This window comes from Hippoglossus hippoglossus, chromosome 16, assembly GCF_009819705.1.
Source record: "Hippoglossus hippoglossus isolate fHipHip1 chromosome 16, fHipHip1.pri, whole genome shotgun sequence".
NCBI lineage: Eukaryota > Metazoa > Chordata > Actinopteri > Pleuronectiformes > Pleuronectidae > Hippoglossus > Hippoglossus hippoglossus.
Genome location: NC_047166.1, coordinates 17,744,004 through 17,766,484, shown reverse-complemented (window position 1 = coordinate 17,766,484; position 22,481 = coordinate 17,744,004). Strand labels below are relative to the sequence as shown.

Genomic DNA, 22,481 nt, shown 5'->3' with positions numbered 1-22,481 from the left:
GAAACATCCAAAGGTTAAATGATCCTCTAAAGAGATTGGACACCTCTAATTTTCCCCACAGATGTCAATGTATTTTTAAAAGCCTGAAACATCCTGGTCAAAAATGTCAGGAGTAAAACCGTATAAAATTACAGAAAATTATGAAAATTACAATACAGTCTTCAGTATCGATTGCAGACGTAACTGTTTACAAGTGTCACAACAAGCACAACCACTCAGATTTTGGATGTTAAAAAGCTTGTGATGAAGCTGTTTTTGCAGGTTGCACACAGTTTAGTTGCTGCCCAAAAAATGTACCCATACCTTCAAGCCAGGCTCTAATCAGATGACACGACAGTGAACTTTGCCCTTCTATGCTGCTGACCTCCTCTGGGACACTGATTGTTATCCAGCACACTTGACACCCTTGTTGGCAGTCTTCAAAACAAATTGCGAGCAGCATAAAATCAGCTAAAGGCCAGGGGCCTCATTTGAGCTCCATAAAAACAAACTTGACGGGACAATGTGCACACCCGTATGGAAACCCTTATCCATGCATACAAACACTTTAGAGATGGGGAGAATTGCCAACACAGATGGTGAGGTGGCAAATTGTGATTAGAGAGAAATTAAATACGAGAGAGGAAACGTCATGAGGCCTCTTTCACTTCATATCACACGTTACTTATAGATCCACTTAATCGTAAACATTCCAACCAGCAATGTGATTTGTACTTGTGCTACTGAGCCATATTGATTTCATAAGCATCTTTCAACTGGAAAAGATATTATCCAACTGAAATCTCAAATAAATTTCTGCTCAGTGTTTCAGGCACCGGCTCACCATCACATTACACAGCCATCAAACATAGAGGAGCAGGCCGGACTGTACTCTGTATGGTCGGTTGTGGAGTTCGTGGACAGTGTGTATAAACCAGGCTTGAACGAGAATGTTTGAGTCCTTTCAATTTAACCAAGTTATTAAGGCTAACTGAACATTGTTTGTAGAAATCCCAAATAACATGAAATAGCATTAAAGAATTGCGGAGCAGAACATAACAAGTTGGTAAAGGTCCCATGTTGCAGAAAATTCGATTTGCATGTCTTTTTTGATAATCGAGCAGGTCTAGGTGCTATGTAAATACAGTGAAAGTATCAAAGTGCTAAATCCACAGCAAAATAGAGAAATCTCATTTTCAGAAACCCTTAAAACGAGACGTCAAGACCTCTGCAACTTTGTGATGTTACAACAGTCACCACCCTCAGCCGAGCACAGCCCACCCCAGACCTACTGTCCGAACTTAGCGGATCTCGTTTCTCCCAAGTGTTTAAATCAAATCTGCTACATTCTTATTTGATCTCTATTCAGGACTTGTTAGTGTTTTGTTTGACCTGCTGAATAGGTCAGCTTTTAATCTTATTAACATTATTCTTAAACCTATTGCTGGGTTACTTTTGCTGTATTAAGTTGCCCTTTTTTATCAACTGTATATTTTATGAGTTATACTTCGACTGAAAACCAGCTATTATTCACAAATAAGACTGCTGTGAAAAAATGGGGATATCCCAGACAAAGTCAAGGTAATGTTGCGAGCATTAAACAGGGGGTATTCTGACTCTCTAGCAGCTGGGGGGCAATAGGTCTCCATTATGACCTTGCACATTTGCATATTTACAAACAGAGCTGTGAAGACTACATGTCCCATGAGGTGTTTGCTGCATAATCACATTTCAATGACTCATGCTTACTTGTTAAAAGCTAACTAAATATTTGTTTTATCTTTGTTTAACAAGGCGCTAAAATGTAACTTTACAGATCATATTTGATATGAGTTTATGTTAGCCGCAGAGTAAAACTAATTAGAGACAGCCACAGCAGCAGTCATGCAGCCTTGCTTTAAATGTACCATCAGTATCTTATTTTCCAATGTAAATTAATTTAATGACTAATTCCTTCATGTTTAATGCAGAGGGTTGCATCATACCTATTTTACAGTCTACATTATTGGCCTATGGAGCGTTTCAATCTTGCTAATAAAACTAATTACTAATACCATTTTTTGGAAATAATTTTAATACTCTCTTTATGTTCAGAGCTTGCCACAACATAAGTAACAAACCACTGTTTCTCTGAGGAGTAGAGGTGGTGCTTGTGTTTATATTGGTGAGGGAGAGCACTTGCATGAATGCTAATGATTACAAGGCTGGGAAATAATGCAGCATTATGCAAAAAGACAGGTGTGGTGATGAAATTTTAAAGAATTCAGCAGAAACACTTCAGGAAATCTGTTGCACCATGGGGACTCAATTTAAATAAACATTGTTGCACAGTTTTTACGGGCACTCTGCTGGTTACATTTAGTGTAGTTCCATGCAAGCTTTATCCTTGCTCAGGAAAACATGCTGCTCACTGAGGCTACTCATTCTGTGCTTCAATTTTATCTGATGGCTCTTCGCTGATGAGTACGGTTACATGACACACTGAAGATTCTCATCTATCATGTCTACTATTGCCAGTTACAAATGTCCGTCCGTCTGAAAAAAAAATGTCATCTGTGTAAAAAAACCTGGTCAAACCTGCATCCAGTGCAGGGTCACTACAGCTGCTTCAAACATGCACTGAACTCCGGATAATATCCTAAAATTATCTTGAAATGAAAACACGAATTTCTGAGTCACAAGCTCTGGACAATACCTGGAGATTTTTCTGCCAACCCCCTCAAAAACTTGCATGAGCCCATGAGAGCAGGAGATTATCCGGAGGATACACCTCAAGCATTTTCCGGACTTTATGTCTGAAAATGTCTTAAATGGCAAATATGAACCATGTCTCCATACAGGAACTATGCACTACTTTCTCATTTGCATTTGTCTTACAAATGGGGCTCAACACAGATGTGGCTTGTTGGAGAGTAAGCATTTCATTTTCTCTCTCTTGACAGGGAACCTCAAGACATATCTCACCAGGGAAGACTCCTCGTCAGCAGGCATGAGGCTGATTTGGTCTGGGGAGGAAATGGAAGAGCGGGTTGTGCGTGGCGTCCTGGGCGAGGGCAAGGTGTCCCAGGCATTGCAGCCACTTGGAAGTGGGTTGGGCATCTGTACCCCTGAGCGTTGGCAGCATTCTTCCGCATTGTTCATCCAGGCCTCTAAGAGCTGCTCTCTGTCCCAATCTGTTGCAAAAGAGTAAAAATATACAGTAAGAGAAAGAAAGGTTAAGATGTAAACAAAACAAAAACAAAACAGAAGCATAATTTAAGTCAATTAGAACCCCTTTTGTTTTTTATTATGAACACATGAAGAACAAAGGGGCATGAAGAATGAGTTTGGACAACCTCCAAGAAAAAAATAAGTCAAGTGAACTATGAAGTAAGGCCTGGTGCTTATTGATAAGAAGGCAGACTTTTCATAGAACACTTCTTCTCAGCTAAACTCCCACTTCAGCCACACAAAATGTAGTCACATGAAAACAGTTTGTTTCAGTCCATCCCATACATATTTACGACCCATGTACGACTATTGTGAGATTTGATAAGCGCGGTGCTGAATCCACCAAAGCTCACACAAATCCCACTCCTGTGGCAACTCTACCACATAAGCCTTTCAAACAACATAGACCTGCTGCCATCTGGTTTTCTCTTTCAGAATAGCTGTTCAATCTCACATTAGCAGAGCAACAGCTTTGAGAGTTTTTCAGTATAAATATTGAATGACTTGTGGACTGTGCTGGAGTGCAAATATTCTGACGAAAAAGTCGCTGCCAATAATAAGAAACATGACCCGGTCAACTGTGCAATTAGGCCATTATCAGCCTCCAGACACGTTCCACCGCCAATCAAATGGCTCAGACTCCAAATGGCCTCGTTTAGATAATGAATATTGCAACAATTTGCCCCATCTCCGTTCAATTAAAACTCATCAATGAGTGTGACCCTATCTTCATGCTTTTGGCCATTAAAAGAAGTCTGAAATTAACATTTTCACATTTAGTCTTAAATATGAAAAATTAACTGGGAAATGCAAATTGTCACAAGTGCAGATTGACAGGCTCACAGCTTGGCAAGAACCACCACTGTGATAAGAAAACCGACTCATATGAAAAATGTGAACGTTCCGAGGTTTTTACAAGAAATTAACGATACATAAGTCCAAAAACCCTTCTCCTGGAGATTAACCAAACTCCTAAACTTTCCATCCCTATTTAAGAGACAGGCAGCATTCCCACGATAGGGGGGAATAAATATAGCACCATTCTGGGGTCACTTCCTCATCTCTAAGCTCCTAAAAGTATGTCTAATATGTAGCACACAGTACACATGGCTCTACAGCCACTCAGCCAACTGAATCAGAGAGTCGAGTATTTAAAGGCTGAAAATCAACCCCAATCTCTGACACATTTAAGTTAACTAACAAAATCTGAAGTGAGTTAAATTAAGTTCGGTGAAGATTCACCCAAAGGCTTAAGATCAAATAGCAAAAATTTCTGATTATTAGACGGGCTTCATACACATTCATTTAGGTTTAAAAGACATTTGACTGGACAAAATCATATGTGCTGGACATTCGTATGAGCTGAACTATGTGCATGCGAACAGAACGTTTCCCTGTTAATGTGGCTCTGTTAAACTCAAGCCCTTAACAAGGTGTGTAACTTGGCTTTAAATTCATTGCCAACATTACTTCACACCAATAGATTTAATAAGGCAACTTAAATTTTACACCCTGTGTCACTCTAGATTTCAATCCCATACTCTATTCTCTTCTGGCATTAAATCTAAAATTAAAAAGACCAGCGATTAATTTCAGACATATTGCATTGCTTTGCTAACATTTTCCCATGATTTAACAACCTCAACCTCAGCGCGCCACTACTTCATGAGGTGGATAGAAATCAGGCTGCCTAGCTTATATTTAGAAATATAAAATATAACTGACAATATAACTGACACAGAATGTATAGTTTTTGCCAAATATAGGATTTAGTTGAAGCACAAAACTTCCCACTGTATGTTGTTTTAATGAGAAAAGAGTTGAAGAAAGTATCAAATCTTAACGCATAGTAAACAAAACTATATCAGTGATAGCAATACAGGCAAAATAGCATAAGATTAAAAAATGGTGGTTCAGCTTGTTTGTGGATGTGCCTGTATCTTTTCCTCACATATTTGGTGGAGTTCAGGCTCAGTAATGTGACAATGACATGCTCACAACAACTCACAACAACTACCCAAGGTTTAAAGCTTAAATTGAACCAGCAATGTTGGAAATAAATAGCATTTGTATAAACACTAAGCCACAAGGATGCTCCTATTGGCAGTAATTTTAAGGACCAGCAGACTCAACCTTGTTAGTTACTGTGTGTGTATCTTTGTGTGTTTAATGGTACCATGGGCACGTAGCAGTGCCTCTGCAGTGAAGAGGGGGGCCTGCAGCATGTCAGCTGTCTCCACTATCAGCATGTCCTTCAGCCTCCGTAGATCCTGAGGCCGCAGGCCCTCATATAGCTAGAGAAAAAAAGGGGCAGGGGAGGGGAAAGGACAAAGTGAGCATGGAAGGAGGGGATGATAAATAAGTTGAATAAGAGGGGAGGGAATGAAGGTAAGGCGGACAGAACCAGGAATGGAACAGGCCAAGTTGGCAGAGAGAAGTAATGGAGGAGCAGAGGGAGACAGATGGTGAGATCAGGGGAGGAGAGGGGGAAGGAATGAGGCAAAGGAGAGAAAAGAATAGAAGTATTAAAAGCGAATCAAATATAGATGATTACAGACGCATGACTACGTCAGTGACTTATGATGATGGGAGTCACATGCCTTGAGGCAGGCTATTTTGTGTGACTAATGTGTGTGTGTGCATGTGCTCTTGTACAGCTATCTTTGTGAGGACCAGTTTGAGTCTACAACCTACAGAGTGAGGACATTTTGGGAAAGTGAGAAATTTTTGGCCTGTCCTCACTTTGTCCTCACTTTAAGGGACTGTTAGGGGGTTAATACTTGGTTTTAGGGTTAGGATTAGAATTGGGTTTAGGTTAGGTTAAGGGTTAGGCATTTAGTTTGGATGGTTAGGGTAAGGGGCTAGGGAATGCATTATGCCAATGAATGTCCTCACTAATAGCTGTACAAACGTGTGTGTGTGTGTGCGTGTGCGTCTAAACAAACACTTCACCTGTTAAACACTATCGACCTAACAACTCTATGACTGAAACTGGTTCAGTTCTTACAAAATATAATAATTTTCCGCTATTTACTAATGTGTATAAAGTTATAAAGTTAAAGACTCTCAAGGGGGGGAAAAAGTTTTCCTGACAAAGGATGTTCTGTATTAGCTCTATCTATGTGTGTTTTTTTGTGTAGGTTTAGATCAGATTTTGTATCAATAACAAACAGTAAAGTAGGGAGTTTGTAGAAGAAGTTAGGGATACGTATGTTGACAGTGACACCAGTTGAGGGGAACAAACTGAGAGCTGTGTACCCACTGCCTCTTAGTATTTTATTCTCTACCTCTCTTCGGTCAAGGGCTGCGTACTCTGCCTCTATACCCTCTGCCTCAGGGGCAATCGAAAAGACCATCTGCGACTCCAGGCATAGGGCCAACTCCTTGTGGTGCTGCTTCTCTGCACAGTCACACGGAGTCTCGCGGTTTTCATTCTCCGCAAACAGGTCCGCCTCTCTCTGCAGCAGGAACTGAGACAGAGAAAACAAAGGGAAAAAATCTGTGTTTAAACCTTGGGGGGGGACACACTATATGCAGGAAAATGTCCTAAAGCTCACTGGTTACATATGTATATTGAAATACATTAAATTAGAAAAAAGGTGGAATACCACTGACTCTGATTTTTAGGTAGTTGAGAGTAAGGGTACAAAAATATGTCAGGAATACTGATCACAACCAATTTGATTTTAATTAGTACGAACAATTTCAACGGTTTAACTTTATCTTAACTCAAACATTTTCACTTTTAGATATGCAGGCTCTCTTAAAAGCAGTAGCAGAGACAGAGCCTCTTTTTGACAGCGGTGCTTCTGAACTCAATTTACATAAATATATTTCTTTCACAATTCAGTTGGAAGAGAGTGATTTGATTTTTCTGTCCTCCACTGCAAAAGACTAAGTACTCTAATCAGACTGCCTGCTGGAGGTCCTGAGAACGCACAGTGGCAAACCACTTGCACATCATCTGGAATCGTCCACAGGCTCCTGGAGGCGGTTTTCAGGATTGAAATGTATTTTACTTTTAAAAGCATGTACCTTCGCAATCTAAAAGAACCGCATAGTTCAAAGTGAGATAAATACATGCTGAGGATGTCGTAAGTAGAATGCCAAAAAAATGAAGGGAGGGACACAGATCACAATGTATATGAGGAGAATCTTACCAAGAAGCCAAATTCATATCTTTGACGAAAAGGTATTGAAATCAACTAGAAACTCTGACTTTATAAAGCGGTAATAATCAATAGGTGCAACATCATTATAGGTTGAAAGGAAAGTGTATATATGCGGAAATGTGGGCGTGTATACCACCTAGGAGTATATGTATGTATAATTTACTGTAAATGGTTGAGTAAATATGTTTGCTCAAGTACGAATATCCCATGAACAGTATACAGTTATATATCAGTAAACTTCTCGTGTGAAATTTTAGCTTCCCACAAAAAATGCGTCCAAACTATTCTTTTCCATTTTGTTATTTGCTATAATTTTAAAAAATGTATGTAGGATTTCTGTCTTTCCATCACAACAGACCTACAGGGCTACATCCACATGTTAATGTTTGGTACTGCATAAATTGCTAATTGTAATTTGATAGACAGAATCCCACTGAACAGCTTTCTGGGAAAAATAAAAAATAACAAACTTACACAATCATGAGTCATGGAAATTAATGCTATAGCACATTGTGACAATCTATGATTAGTTTTGCAGCCATAGTTGAATCCAACTGATGTTCATATTGTAAACTAAATTCTTCATGAGGATTACAAAGCAAGGTTTTATACAAACTCCTTTTTCAAAACTAAACTCATGGTCTTAACGAGGACAGATACTAAGAGAAGCAGCATGACAGCTTAATTTATCTGTCTGACGTTTATATGTGGTGTATTCTGCCCCAGGGATTAATAAAGCCGTTCTGTGCTGCACACTCTCTTCCCAAAACTCACCAGGGAGGTATTTGATCACACTTAATGGAATGTATGTGAGCCTGCAAATTACTGTCCCTTACCCAGGGTCGCGACTGGATCTAACACAAGGCCACACACCAGCCACAACACTACAAATATTCACAGCACAAAGGGGCAGATTATGAATAATCTATCTTTCCATCTCCCTTAGACTTTTATCTTCCTTCCACTCAAATGGCTCCCTGTCTTGGTGAGACTCTTCAGTTTCCATCTTTAGAGACATTGATCTACATTCAAAATCTAATACTTGAGAATATTTTACATGAGCCCAGACTGAAAAACCTTACCTCCACACATGTCTTCATCCCTGAGGCAGCAGCATAGTGCAGGCAGGTGTTTTTCTTGTTGTCTGTAGCATTGACATCAGCCCTCTCGTACTCTCCGTGATCCAGCTTTGCCCCAGTCCATGCCAGGATGATTTGTAGGCATTCAGCCCGACGCTGTTCATCTTCGTATGGCCGCGAGATCCGAGGCTGCAGTGCCCCCTCTGAGATCAGGATCTGGGGCCCCATGCAGAGAAGGTGCAGAGACGTCTCATTGTGCACATTACGCTTGTTAGGATTTCCATCTTTGCTTAAGAGAAAAGACCTGACAGAATAAGACAAGGACAGGAAAAACAAAATAATATACTTAATAATATTTTAAATGAAATATATAGAATTGCATAGTTTCAGCCGTGCGGAAATGTAAATGTAAATTGTCCAAATCAGTCTTGAATTTTGGAGCTTTGTGTCAAAATAATATCATAATCATATTTATCCATCCGGCATCTATCCAGATATATATCTTGCTTCCATTTGAATTGAACATCACCTGCTGCCATTTTTCACACACCCTTGCATTTTTCAAAGTCATGTATGAATGCAAATTGAGCAAGCCTTAAATTTACGAATAAAGGACAGGGCCTGAGAAAAGACAAAGACAAACACATGCAAGGCTGTTAGCTTGTCGGGTGGGAAGCTCTTGGAGTCCCATCCTATTTCAACCCAGCATGTCGCATTCCTGAGAGCTGCTAACAGATGGCTATGTGGAGAGACAGATGGGGCAGAGCTATATGAAGTTGAAACATGAAAAATTTGCTCTTACGATGCAGCAATAAGGTAATAGATGGGACCAGTTGATCATCAATACAGTGCTATAAAGTAAGAGGAATGCTGAAAGCAATCCTGCTAGGCTGACTGGCTAAAACACAGGCAATAGAATTCATAATTAAATTTATCAAAAGAATTGGTAGCATAGGGACAGCAATTGACTCCTGCATCTATCAACTAAAAAAAGACATACACTTTTTCCCTAAATGACAGAGTCAGTCCAAAAATGTGAGACTCTAAATGTGTGCATTATGTCTGCTTGTTTGTTTGATTTTGTCTAGGCTACATCCTGACCTGAGTAGGCGTGTCATTGCGTGCCGGGCAGCATAGTGCAGTGGAGTGTTGTGCTGGTAGGATTCTCCGTAGGTAGAGTTGGGATCCAGAGCCTCTTTGAACTGCGGGTTACTCTCATAGAGTTGGCAGGCGAGCACCTCATCCCCATTGATGAGAGCTTTACGGAACTTGGTCGCTGTGTTCCCCATCTCTTCTCCTGCTGTGGGTTCAAGCTCGGACTGACACAGCCACCTTTTGAGTTGTCTTCGACCTGCTCAAGTCCAACTCACCAGCATACTGAAGGTCCTAAAGAAAAGAGGAAAAACAAGGTTCAATTCCTTTACGCCTTTGTTTTTTGTCCAACGATGCCTTGCTCGAAGAAAAATGGTAAAACTCAAATATAGCCAGCTAGTATTTCTATCACTGTTTCACGAATTGCAGCCCTGCGTCTTAAAGTATTAATCACTTCCTCTCCCTCTCAACCACAAGGATGAGACATGCAGCTCCAAGGTTGCACGGTCTGCTCTGCCACAAGCCTGTGTATGCATCAACACTGCGCTGTATACCACCTCCTTGTGATTCTCTTTTTTTATTTTTTGTTAAGAATAACCAAACATTGTGCCAACAAGCTCACACAGAGAGAAGGACAAGACTTCCTCTGGCATCACCAGGTGCTTCCGCCTCTCCTTGCCAATGATGCCCATCCTACTGAGGCAAGGAGTCATTGTGAAGCAAGAGATCATCCACTCAACAGCAACATGCAGCGAGTCAGCATTTCGCTTCCACCAGAGCACCATATGGTCATGACTGTTTGGTCAGTGTGATGCTTTATGTATTTTCTTGTGAGCTGCAGCACAAATACACAGAACACAGCACAGGATGCAATACTTCATGATACTAATATTCATGAACTATCACCACCATTTAAATCCTTTCACGTGATAATGCCTTATGATAAAGTTGTGTACACAAGCAAAGGAGAAAATGCTCCATGAATACCTCTCAAGTTTACCTAATCTCCGGCTCTCAATAGGTCAGTCGGTGTGACGAAAGGAAACGATAAGCAAATGTCGACATTCCACTGACAATTTTCCACAGTTTATGTAAACAGTAATGTGTGGATGGGTCTAAATTGTTTTCATCTTATCAGCCATTCTTTCAAAATAAAAGTAATCTAAAACTACATAAGAGAGAGTTCCTGCGTGTCACAGATTGGAAAATATGTTAATTCCAGATATTTTTCATAACCCTTGGTCATTTTCACTCACTGTAGTTTGAGGAGATTTCAGTGTCACTCTCGAACACAGTTAATATGATGAGCAACACATTGAGTGTATATATAGAGAGCAACATTTGATGGTGTTATTCTGAGACATTGTTTAGACATGTCTACATGAGTTGCTAATAAAATATTCATATTTATTTATATTCCTGTTTACGTGTTACAGAGCAGTTTGATTATGACGTCAAGCAGTTGTTCAATGTTCTAATGCCGTCATGACGTATACATGTCACATACTTTTACAAAGGGCAGAATTCTCCACAATGACCTTATTCAGGTTAAGATAATCAGAAATAGATGTTTACATGGCAGTGTCTTATTCAGACTAATGTCTTTATTGGGTTAGTAACAGAATATGAATGTTCACGTAAACATAGTCATTGACCACTCTCCAAATGGGAAAGTGATCTCAGACTTTCAGACCCCAGTGAAGGTTTGGACAATGAAGCCTCCTGCATTGACTTTAGCTCTTTAACACCAGAGCAGTTTGTTTACATGTTAAGTCAAGTTATGAGCGAGTGCTGCCATGGTCCAGTTGTGTACAGAGGTGGATAAATCATTAACTTAAAATTCGACCATCATTTACCACTGTCAAGTTTCAACTCTTTGAAAACACTGTATTTAAAAATCCATCGTAAAATAAAGATTGGTGAAAAGGGGGCTGGACCAGAGGCGGACAGGACTTTCCCCCCTCCTCTCTGTAACAGATTTATCATCAGTCACTACACTGACACAACTTATTATCTGTTCTTTAATCAACCATCACATAACTACATACTGTTAACTTATATAAATGTGTTATAACATCCACTTAAACTATCCATTTCAATAACATATCAGTGAATATTCCTGAGTTCATTTGTCTTACAGCAGATAAATCAGTGTCAAGTTGGTGGCTTGTGAGGACAGATCCGTCATAAACACACAACACACAACACACAACACACAACATCCCACCTCGGCGAACACACGTGTAAACACCTGATCTTTGAACACAGTTATATAACCTGGTTAACGCGAACTACTGACGTCCTCCAGCTGTATAACTAATTAACTACTGGTTAACGACACTGTAACCAGGGCTAACTTAACACCAGCGGTAGAAGACAGGCGACATGTCACTTGTCACTAAACTCCTGCACGCAGGCCTTTTCCCGGTGTTGTGTGCTGTTTATCGTCTCGGCTAGTTAGCTCAGCCTGGTAGCCGCGGCGTGTTGTGTTAGTGGACAGTCCGCCGGGTTACCTTTCTGACGAGTGGACACGTCCACCGGCTAAAGCGACCTCGGGTGACGGCAGCAGCGAAGCTCTGGTTAGACGCCCCGGTGTTAATCACTCAATCCCGCTTGTTAAGCTGCTGAGTTATTCACAACTAGAGGAACAAAACACCATGACGCTAGCATCTGCGTCGGCGAGAACGTCAGCGCACACGCTAGCGGCGCAGCTAGCGAGCTAGCGGTGCTTCTGGCCAACTTAAGCTAGCACAGTTGAGTAAAGTCGCGGTGAACAACGAGTAACAAGTATTGGGACTCACACACGCGGTGCATGTCGCTGTGTCTGCGGAGTGACCGTCAGCGGCTAATGGGATAACACTGGTTCTCTGCTGTGGTTCCCAGTGAATAATGGGATGTTGTTCCTGTCAACTACTCTGCTGCCTGCCACTCGGGTTGCCAGGTTTCCACACAGGCGGGGGGAAACATGGACCCACTGTCTGACAAACAGCTGAAACATCCCCCTGACAAGTATAACCAGGTCATTATGCATCCAGTACAGGACTTCACTTTGTGCTCTACTGGATAAGCAATGGACAACCAGGTACTTAGTTTATCTTTCAACCCCATGTTATTATTCTCTCCTTGTTTCCCCTAAAGGCTCAGCATCAGTGTGCATGTTGTTGTTGTTATGTGGCAACAACAAGTACATACTTAAGATAAGATAAGATAGGAAGAGGTAATCCTTTATTAGCCACACAATGGGGAAATTTGAAATATTACAGCAGCAAGAGTCAAATACAGGCATTCAGTGAGTAATAATAAGTAACATGCAATACCTGAGTGTAAGGAAATAGAAAAAGTGTAGAAACATATGAATGGAATAAAAGCTAGTATATACAGTGTAAAAACAAGAAAGAATATGAGCAGTGAATGGATTAATATGAACCACTGTATGAATATTGCACAGTTAAAGGTTCACTGTGTAAGATTTAGGTGAAAGGGATTTATTGGCCGACTGCTTATTGGTCTTAGTCTCTGGCCTGGGACCCTACCACCGAACTGCACTGATGTCCCTGCCTGTGACTGTGACACTTTGACTCTTTACAAATAACTGTGCACATTGCACAACTCCTCCCATTTATCGTATTGTTTTATATTTCATTTTTCCCCCTAATTTTATATTTTCTATATTAACAATTGCACAAACACACCACTGCAAATTCCCTGTATGTGTAAACCTACTTGGCAATAAAATCCCAATTCTGATTCTGAAACTGATTATAACATAATTCTAGTGATGTTTTCACTAGTGTGTCATCATCTAAATTGTACGAATTGTGTTTATTTCCCTAGAATGGGCCCTTTATATTTAAATACTCTACGTTCAGATATGTTTTTTTACAGACAAACTAAACATCTTTTGAGTTTTTATGACAACTGAAGGCTACCGCAGGTTCTCTTTCATGTTTGGAAGGGGAGAGTGAGCGGAGGGTCGTTCAGCCACAACATGCAAAGTGTCACTGAATTCTACACACTGAACCTCTAAGAGATCTGAACCACAGTTAAAGTGCAGACCACAATGGGTGTGTGGAGTTCTACTGGGAGCAGAGCTGGTTTTACAATCTCACTGCTGCAGGAAGAAATTACTTACAAGCCTGTCCTATCCAGTGGGTAACAGGTTCCTATTCATATAGTAGGAATTGGATTCTGCACAGAATAAAGTATAAATATATATGAATAAAATACATAAACAATACAAAATACAAAAAAAAACTCAAAATTGAAGTCAATGTGACGTCACGACACGAGTCTCCATCACAGCTCAACAGTCTGCTGCTTTGGTGTGTAATTTGTGTGAGTACAATGAAAATTCACTAGAGGGCGCCACAGTCCATAGAAACAAATAATAGGACATGAAACTGAGATTTTATTGCATCAAATATTTACTTATTTTTCACTTCTTTAACTTTTACGTCCTATTATTTCATTTGTTTGAATTTTAAAAATTCTTTCTGAATGTTTATTTTCGTAATGTCTTATATTGTTTTTTTTACGATGCCTTTTACAACTTTGAATTGCCTTGTCCTTTTGAAATATGCCTCATAGCTTTTCGACACTCGAGTATGAACGAAAGTAAATTTAAATAATGTCTACCAAAATGGGTTAGGTCGATTCTAGTGGCCCTATTCTCCTTCACACCAACACACAAGCTTTCTAGCCATGGGAAATGGACTGATCAGAATGTGTCAAACGTAATATCTTGAGTTTAACAGGCAATCTTTATGTGTTGCAATCATATACTAAAGAAAAGCTTAATATTGTATGAACACATAAGCCCATGTGTTGTCATTTAAACAGAGGAACAGTGCCTTAACTTGAAATAACCACACATCCTCCATATAGAACACTTATGCCTTTTATTATCAAATATCTGGACATTGCAATGAAGGTACATATAGCATAGCATTCCCACATGTCAGTGCACAAAATTCATATCAACAGGCCTTCAATAAATAATCTGTAAACACAAAATCTCAGTGTGAAGTAAAATACAATGACGTATGACACATAAACAAACACATAAACTGATTTTTTTTAATGGGGCAACTTAAACAATTGCTTTGGCACCTTCAAACTTGCAACTGCAGAGTTACATACATGAGACGATCAAAAAATAAGCCCACAACTGAAAGTGGCAATTCACACGCACATGTCACTTTGTTTTTATTTGAATGTGTCCTTAATGCTTCCTGACGGGGAAAAAATACTTTTATTACCACTGAGACAAATTCTGGGTTCACAAAGTCCCCAAATAACTGAATAATATGTTCACTGTGGCAGATGAAGAATAACCAAAACAACAACACAAGGCCATATTTTTAAGGGTTTGTGTAAAAGGAATAATAAGCTGCCATGGCTTTGGATGAGGGGGGGTCTTTGCTATAGGAGCTACTGTTGTTGGTGGTAGCTGAGGCCAAGTCCTCACACTTAATGTCAGAGGGTGAGTCCTCGGTGCTCAGACCATTGAGAGACAAACGCCTTCGTTTGCAGGCCATGGCATAAGAATCAGCCTTGTCGAGGGAAAGAGCTAATGACTGTGTCTCCGTCCAAGAGGAGATCAGGCCTCCGCTGTCGTTCACGCCCTCCTCTATCTGTATCTGTTTAACTTTGTCTGAGTCTTCTAGCAAACCAGCAGTGGGGCTGGGTCTGGGAGACCAAGGCAGACCCGTCGTGACCTTTCGCTGATATGCTGCCCTGGACCCCCACCCTGCAGACATGGCGTTGAAAGGAGAGTCTGGGTAGTAGCTGAGAGCATGGGATGTCTGCATGGAGAGTGATTTGATACCATAAGGAAGCAAGGAGCTCGAGTATTCACCATCATAAGGTGTCAGATCGAGCTTGTTGCTGGTGCCAGTGCAGTTTCCCCCTTGTTGCATGGAGGTGACAAACCACCTCTGCGAAGCTCCGTCTTCAGTCTGAGGTGAGAGGAGGCTGTTAGTCTGTGGTACTGCTCGCTCGCTGTTGTAGAAGCGATTCTGCGGGAGGTTGTTGACAAACTGGTCCTGGAAGAGGGGCTGCATGGTGTAGCGGGCGCCTGGGACAATCTGGTGGGCACGTGGAGAGTCGGTTGGAGATGGGGTGAAGCGGTCATTCTCTGGAACTGTGTACATCCTGAAAAAATACATACTTATTATGTTCAGGTCAAGAAAGGTCAGTGTCTGAGTGGGGGGGGGGGGGGAAATGGTGTGGAAATTTCTTTCAAAGTGAGCTCCCACACTCGAAGGATCTGATTTCAAGTTGTTGAATTCAGAAAGAAAACCACAACACAGTAAGACAGCTGATGCAATAAAGCACATAGTTTTATGTAGGCCTATTCACACTCATTTATAGCTCATGAGGAACGTATGACAATTACTCACGAATCATAATTATCTCTGAATCCTTTGGCAAAAGGGTTGTGATCAATCTTCAGCTGTGTGATCTAAAAGAGAACAAGGCAGAAGAACAAGCAAAACAATATTATTTAAAGAGACAGCGAGAAAAAAATGTAAAGTAGCACCGTGCACATACATGTCTATCTACCCAATGCATGTCAACATAAGCTGACAGTTGATTTTAATATTAATTATTGTCCATGTACAGTGAATGAGAAATTTCAAACAATATGCAACAAGCCTACTGCACAACGTCTGATTAATTTATATATATTTTATAGGCTATAATATAGAATAAGTTTTTGTGTGTGTGTGTGTGTGTGTGTGTGTGTGTGTGTGTGTGTGTGTGTGTGTGTGTGTGTGTGTGTGTGTGTGTGTGTGTGTGTGTGTGTGTGTGTGTGTGTGTGTGTGTGTGTGTGTTGTCCTGCTTACGTCAGTGTTCTGATAGGCGGTGACAGCAATAAACTGCGTCTCTGGAAAAGTGAAGCTCTGAGTTTTCCCGTCAGTGTTGACGTCCTCCGCTCCGTCCTCCGTCACCTCCACGATGTGCAGCCTGGGCTGGTACTTATGCAGCGACTGCATGATAACCATCTGCAGACAAAACACCCGTTATATTATTGAAAATGTAAAGAAATTATAATAATGGCGCAACTTTTATTCGATTAAAGTTCGTTTGCACAACTTGTGTTCTGCAAGATATCCTCATATTCTCCGTGTGAGCGCTGCGTAAAAAACCCTTGCAAATTAATTTCCAAACATGAAAGTAAAACCGTGCGCTTAATCTCGTCTATTAACATGCAAAAATCTAAAAAATGACTATAGACTACTTGAAACAAATAATCTCAATTAAACCGAATTTATTGACATATAATCGTTTAAAGTTTGGATCTGTATTACAATCCTTGGTTTATGTAAATGAGACTCTTACCTGGGAAGTACTGTGACTGGTTCCTTTGTTGTTGGTGAGTTTCAGTTTGCTGAAGGAGATTTCTTGTCTCATCCAGTGGGCCCCTGTGTTTGGAGACTCTGGGTGGATATACACTTTGTTCCCTGGAATAAAAAAAAATACATTTTACATCATAGCCAACGACAAATACAATGTTCATTTAATTTATTTCATTGAAAAAAAGGGGGTTCAGCTTGGACCTACAATGTATTCAAGACCTAAATAAACCTTATTTTGTCTGAAATTACACATATTTTGCAAATAGAAAATCTGCCAATTACATGCATGCATGGGCCAATCTTACAAATTTCCAACTCTCTTTTTTTTTTTAACTAAAGGGTAATGATTCAAATAAAAAATCCAAATAAATGCCTCATATCGACCTGGCTCAGTACCTTGGCTGCTGTTGTCCGCCTTCCCACAGGTGACCCACTTGCCACCTTGAAACCTCCAGTGGTTTGGATCCGCCAGCACCACCTCCACGAACACGTTGTAATGCGTCGACAGGTTGAGACCAGCTATGTTAAAGCTGAGGAACGGGAACATCCGTCTGCAAACGCGGCACAAAATTAAAAGAAGTCCTCATTATTACGCATGGAAATAAAAGTTGGTTTCATGCCCATCACTGCGGAGCGCCCCTGCCTCCTCACCTGCCCTGCTTGGTGATGATCATCTCCGTCTGGTGCCGGTGGAACTTGAACCACAGCGGCCGGTTGCAGAGGTACACCTGGGCCCTCATCCCGGGGCCGGTGGTCGGGAGAGTCATGTTGCTGAGAGCCGAACCTGAGCCGGTGTAAGGCGGGTAGAGGCAGCCGGGGCTCTGCCCGAGCTGGTACGCCGAGCTGAAGTGACTGCGGCCGGTCGTGGAGGGAGAAAACCCCGCGGGAGGCAACACGGAGCCCAGGTGGAGGGATGAGGGGTACCTGCCCGCGCCGGACGGGGCGTAAACCGTCCCACCGGGGGTGTAAGGGATGAAGGAGCAGGGGCTGGCTGTCTCCGGGCTTTGTTTGGACACTGATGGAGGGATGTAGTACCGCTCGGCACCCACCCCGTGCTCCGGGTATCTGCTGCGGACGGTCACATCACCCCCTTCCACAGATGGAGACTTGCGCCTCTCATCCGATGCCTCCTTAGTGGAAGAGAAAGTGCTGCTCTCTCCTTCACCGCCGAGCATGGCTGCTTCTCTGGTCTTGGCTCAGGGGTCGATTGCTCTCGTTGATCCCGGTTGACACCAATCTTGTCCGAGGATTTTTCTTCCCTGTCAAGAGTCACTGAATCTACTTTATTTCAGGTGTCTCCTGCCTGCAAACAGTCTCGTCTAAATCCTGGAGACAGACACCGATTGGGGTTAAGGACGGTCTGAGCTACAAATATACAGTCATCAATCTGTTGTCACCGACACTCCAAAGGCCTAATTGTGTGCCAAGCGCGTGAAGTGCGGGTAAATGTTTGTATAAAGAGACACATCAATACCAAGGCTGAAGATCTCAGTGGGCGTATCAGGGTGTGGCTGTGAAGTCTGATACCAAAAGTGAAATGTTGAATTTCAGTCAGTGTCTTCAGTGGATTTACTGTAACTTGAAAACAAGTCATCTTTGCCAGATGGCTCCATACCTTCCTTTTTATTCTATTTTTCTTTAAATTTATTATAAAGGACCTTATCCTTTTTAGAAACTAAATCTGCAACGTGATAATGGTTAATATGGTAATAATATATATTTCAGACTGGTGACCTGTGTTGTATCCGGATGATATTGAAGGAGCCGCCTTGAATTAAGGGTCAGCTTCTTATAAGTCAAATAACAAACTATATATTCAAGCTTATATATTTATATATATTTTAGGGTGTAGTTTTCAAACTAAAGTTAAAATTCCTCCCCAGACTAAAACCATTGGCACATTAAGATAATTTATGTGATTCACCAGAGAAAATTTAATTAAATTTGGCTTTACATTTGTACATGCATGGTTAAAAAATATTTTTGGACAAAATAAAACTCATTGTGAACAAACGTGCGCCTACACGGTGCTGATAATCCTGTATTATTATTCAGAGTTAATGGATTTGCGTTCATTCACATCTGATGCGGTCCCGTGTCCCAACGGGAAACCCGACGTGAAAAGGGGAAATAGCCAATTATTTTTCCGTTTGAAGAAACCTGTGATGTTTCGTGGATCAGACAGTTCAATGTGAGAAATGACAACAAATAAATCAGAACGACCCATCGAGAAGAAAACAATATAGACAAGAAATAAAAATACATTTACAGTGAGACAAAACAAAACAATAATAATGCGCATTAATTCCCTGCAAATAACTTCAAATATAACATTATTTTTTGTGGTGTTTCCGGAAAATAACATTTTGATTTCTCATTGAAATAAAACCACTGCACCACTGCAAAGTCCTTCAATTAATATTTCACACGAGAGTCCTAAAAACTGCAGTGATCAAATTCAAGCATCTATTTAAAAATTATAAAAAACCCAGACTTACCAAGTGATGTTATTCCCGTTTCTTTTTACAAGTCAAGTTCAAGACGCGCACACATATAAAATATATCAAACTAAATAAAAACTCGGGTAACGTCAACGACCTGCGGAGTTGAGTCCTTAGCAGCACATGGCATCATGTTGTGTTTGGGGTCGAGGAGGGAGCCAGCTGGGAGATAAAAACCCGAGCCATGTGGAGGCGGACTGATCCGTGCGTAAAGGCGCACTCCCTTTCACCGCTGCTCTCTACTTGTGGCCATGACGCACCGATGGCAGCCTATTAACAGACTTTCCTCTGCTCTCCAGGGGAGGGGCAGGGGATCCTCGGCATCACAGTCAAGGTGTATAAAGGGCGAGGTAGCATCCCAACCCACCCGTGAACTGTTTCCCATCAGAGACATCAGTGGAGGTAATATTCCCATCGTCTGGGCTCTGGGTGTGCCACTCAACAGTGAGTTGATAGTGACCCTACTAGTGCCTCGTGTTGTCATATAACCTGGATCATTCTCATTCCTGTGCAAAGACTTTGAAGAGAACTGCATGAAACCAAATTCAACATAAACAGAGAAAGAATCTGAGAGGTGCAGCTGGTCTGAATTTGGCCATAATGGTTATGGGGGCTGAGCGTAGTGGCCAAATCAAGATAAGACATTTTCAGATCAGTCAATATTGATCAATTTCACAATAAATGTCAAATGATTATGTCTGTTGAATTCAAAGATAGATATAAACAGTTTTTTAACCTTTGTTATATTTCTATTGATGGAAATTTTATTGTGATAATCATTATATTGTTTTAGCAATATGTATAGTTTTAGTACTCAGCCCTGTGGTCCACGTTTTAGTCTTTCTACAGTTACAAAATTAGCCCCAAAAACTTTTCAAAGCAACAAAACAGTAGAGCCCTGCTTGTCACGCTTCAGCCACTGCAGTGTTTTACCTTTAACATGTTGTAAGATGTGGCCGACTGTGAAATAAGAAAATGTACCTCACTGAAAATAATAAAGGCATCAAATGGAGAAAGTAAACTTCTTTATTTTTCATGCATAGTGTTGCTACAGCTGCACAGATTGAGTTTTCTTGACTAAAACTACTAAGAGTCTGAGCAGGCCGGCCACATACATATAATCAAAATGATCCCTCACGTCATTGCTGAAGGGGCTGAAGAGACAAATAAGTTAAGACTGTTTTGCCATTATCTTCAGTGACACTAAAACAGAGTGAGAACATTATATTTTTCATCAAAAATATCTGTATATGAAGGTAAACAAGTTGACACCAGATCTCACATACTAACATCCCTGTGCTGAGTGTAACTGCTGCTCATCTGTTACCAGAATATACAGTGGAGGTATGGTCACAAAAGACTTAAATGGGCCCATACCAAACTGTTTCCTCTTCAATACCTCCAGGTTCTCCGGTTCAAAGCAGACCCGTTTCAGACTACACATGATGTTAATGGCTCACCTTTCAGCAGCTTAGAGACCCGCTCCCCTTCCAGGACCAGACGCGATCAGCTGCAGTTGCTGCTCGGCTGCATGGAGGAGAGTTTACATGATAAAGACAGTGAGAGGATTAGTGAGGCCGGTCCCCACCTCTGAAATAAACACGCCGCACATCAAACAAGACAAATCAACTACTTGGGTAAACTGTTTGAACAGCAAACAGTCTAAAGCTAATACACTTTCTGCTGATTGCGCTGATAAACTAATTGAGTGCTTGATTATCTCAAGAAGTCATGAACCTAGAGTAAGAATTCACCTAGTCTGTGTGCAGTAGGCCCTATTTACTCTGTTAAATGCATGTATGTTATCCACACACAGAACAATAAAGGTGCTAACTGGAACCAAAAATCTTTGGAGTGATTCCATAGATTAGCAGTTTTTTAGTGACACAAAGAACCCCTTAGCAAGAGGTCCTTTAAAGAACCATTTCTGCAAACAGATCTCAAGACTCAAAAACATGTCTTTGGAGCAGCCTGGACACAACTGGTTCAATAAAGAAGCTCTTTAAAAAAGTTCTTCAAGCATTTTTATCCATATTATTCAAATTATAACGGATATGGTTTAAAAAAAACATTGGCATACAGTTACTGGCCATTTATTGATATTCCATTTTGCTTACAATTGATTACAAGGTATTAGAAATGTCAGTACAGAGCTTTCGCTTTCTTTATTTAGCGAACCTCCATCCGACACACAAACACATATGGTCACGTGCTTTGGTGGTAAAACCAGTGAGTCAGAAGTGAGAATGTGTGGTGTCCTGAAAAGTTTCTATTGCACTTTCTATATAAGCTTCTTTTGTCCCAGTAGTTCACACTCGCTGACTGCAGTTCCCTCCTTCATGAGTCTCCTCTCAACAAATATATTGTACTGTTGGGGCGATTGACGGAAGTGCAGAGTTTGACACTAGAAAGGGTTTTTTTTCTGCTAAACAGGGACTCAAATTCTTAACTCTCAGTTTGACACATGTATGTACAAATATAATTCTGCCACATCACAAGTGTGGAGCCAGTCACAGCCGTACCACAAGTGTGATAGAAGGATGAGTCAGATGGAAACATGAAACCTGCAGTGCACGTACACAGAGATTTTTGAACAATTCTTTATGAAGTAAATTCACTTTTTGTATAGAAACAATGTAACATACAAGTTTTTACTCTAAGCAGGGTTTTGTAAATGATGTTCTATGCTGATAGAATGTGTGGATTTTTTGTGGATCTTTATTATGCACTTTTCAGCGTTTGACTTATTTGTCTTACTCTTCACTTCAAGTGAAGAGTGCATTTACCATGTTGTTAAATGGTAAATGCACTTTTGATGATCACTTCAAGTGCTTTACATTACAATTCTGCCATTTACCCATTAACACACACCCATGCACACACACACACACAAAACAGTGCAGTTATATGCAGCACCTCTTCTATCACCATCAATCACACACTTCAGGGGCAATTTTGGGTTCCATATCTTGCTCAAGGACATTTAGAAGTGAGGAAGAGCCACGGCTCGAACCACCAACCTTGTGGTTAGTGGACAACCCGCTTTAACTTCTGAGCAACAGCTTTGCTCATGTTGACTAGCTCTCC

The 22,481-nt window shown here is 40.9% G+C and overlaps 2 protein-coding genes across 7 annotated transcripts in view; both read right to left on the bottom strand.

Annotated features, from left to right (window-relative positions):
• LOC117776420 (ankyrin repeat and IBR domain-containing protein 1-like) overlaps nucleotides 1-12,484 on the bottom strand; it is a 40,425-nt gene extending 27,941 nt beyond the window's left edge. The window contains exons 1-6 of one of the 2 annotated variants that reach the window (XM_034610308.1): nucleotides 12,334-12,484; nucleotides 9,542-9,826; nucleotides 8,444-8,744; nucleotides 6,477-6,659; nucleotides 5,366-5,483; nucleotides 2,944-3,152 (exon numbers count right to left, since the gene is read on the bottom strand). In XM_034610308.1, the coding sequence (XP_034466199.1) occupies nucleotides 2,944-3,152; nucleotides 5,366-5,483; nucleotides 6,477-6,659; nucleotides 8,444-8,744; nucleotides 9,542-9,729 (999 nt within the window). In that variant the 5' untranslated portion in view covers nucleotides 9,730-9,826; nucleotides 12,334-12,484. Of the gene's footprint in view, nucleotides 1-2,943; nucleotides 3,153-5,365; nucleotides 5,484-6,476; nucleotides 6,660-8,443; nucleotides 8,745-9,541; nucleotides 9,827-12,045; nucleotides 12,255-12,333 lie in introns of those variants that run through there. The other variant, XM_034610309.1, reaches the window with a different exon arrangement.
• On the bottom strand, nucleotides 7,709-20,921 carry eomesb (eomesodermin homolog b). 5 transcript variants are annotated; one of them, XR_004616432.1, is made up of 8 exons: nucleotides 19,392-19,905; nucleotides 17,545-18,219; nucleotides 17,278-17,444; nucleotides 16,877-16,998; nucleotides 16,381-16,539; nucleotides 15,934-15,995; nucleotides 14,769-15,685; nucleotides 7,709-7,719 (listed from the first exon to the last, which is right to left on the bottom strand). XR_004616432.1 is itself a non-coding variant. In XM_034610311.1 (7 exons), exons 2-7 carry the CDS (start codon nucleotides 18,066-18,068, stop codon nucleotides 14,893-14,895), a joined length of 1,827 nt encoding a protein of 608 aa, XP_034466202.1. In that variant the 5' UTR covers nucleotides 18,069-18,219; nucleotides 20,855-20,921; the 3' UTR covers nucleotides 14,612-14,892. The 5 variants fall into 5 exon arrangements, 4 of the variants coding, with proteins under 4 accessions (XP_034466202.1, XP_034466203.1, XP_034466201.1 ...); XM_034610311.1 differs by lacking the exons at nucleotides 7,709-7,719; nucleotides 19,392-19,905 and adding an exon at nucleotides 20,855-20,921 and having other exon boundaries at nucleotides 14,612-15,685; XM_034610312.1 differs by lacking the exons at nucleotides 7,709-7,719; nucleotides 19,392-19,905 and adding an exon at nucleotides 20,772-20,861 and having other exon boundaries at nucleotides 14,612-15,685.
• Between the last annotated feature and the right edge of the window lie 1,560 nt (nucleotides 20,922-22,481).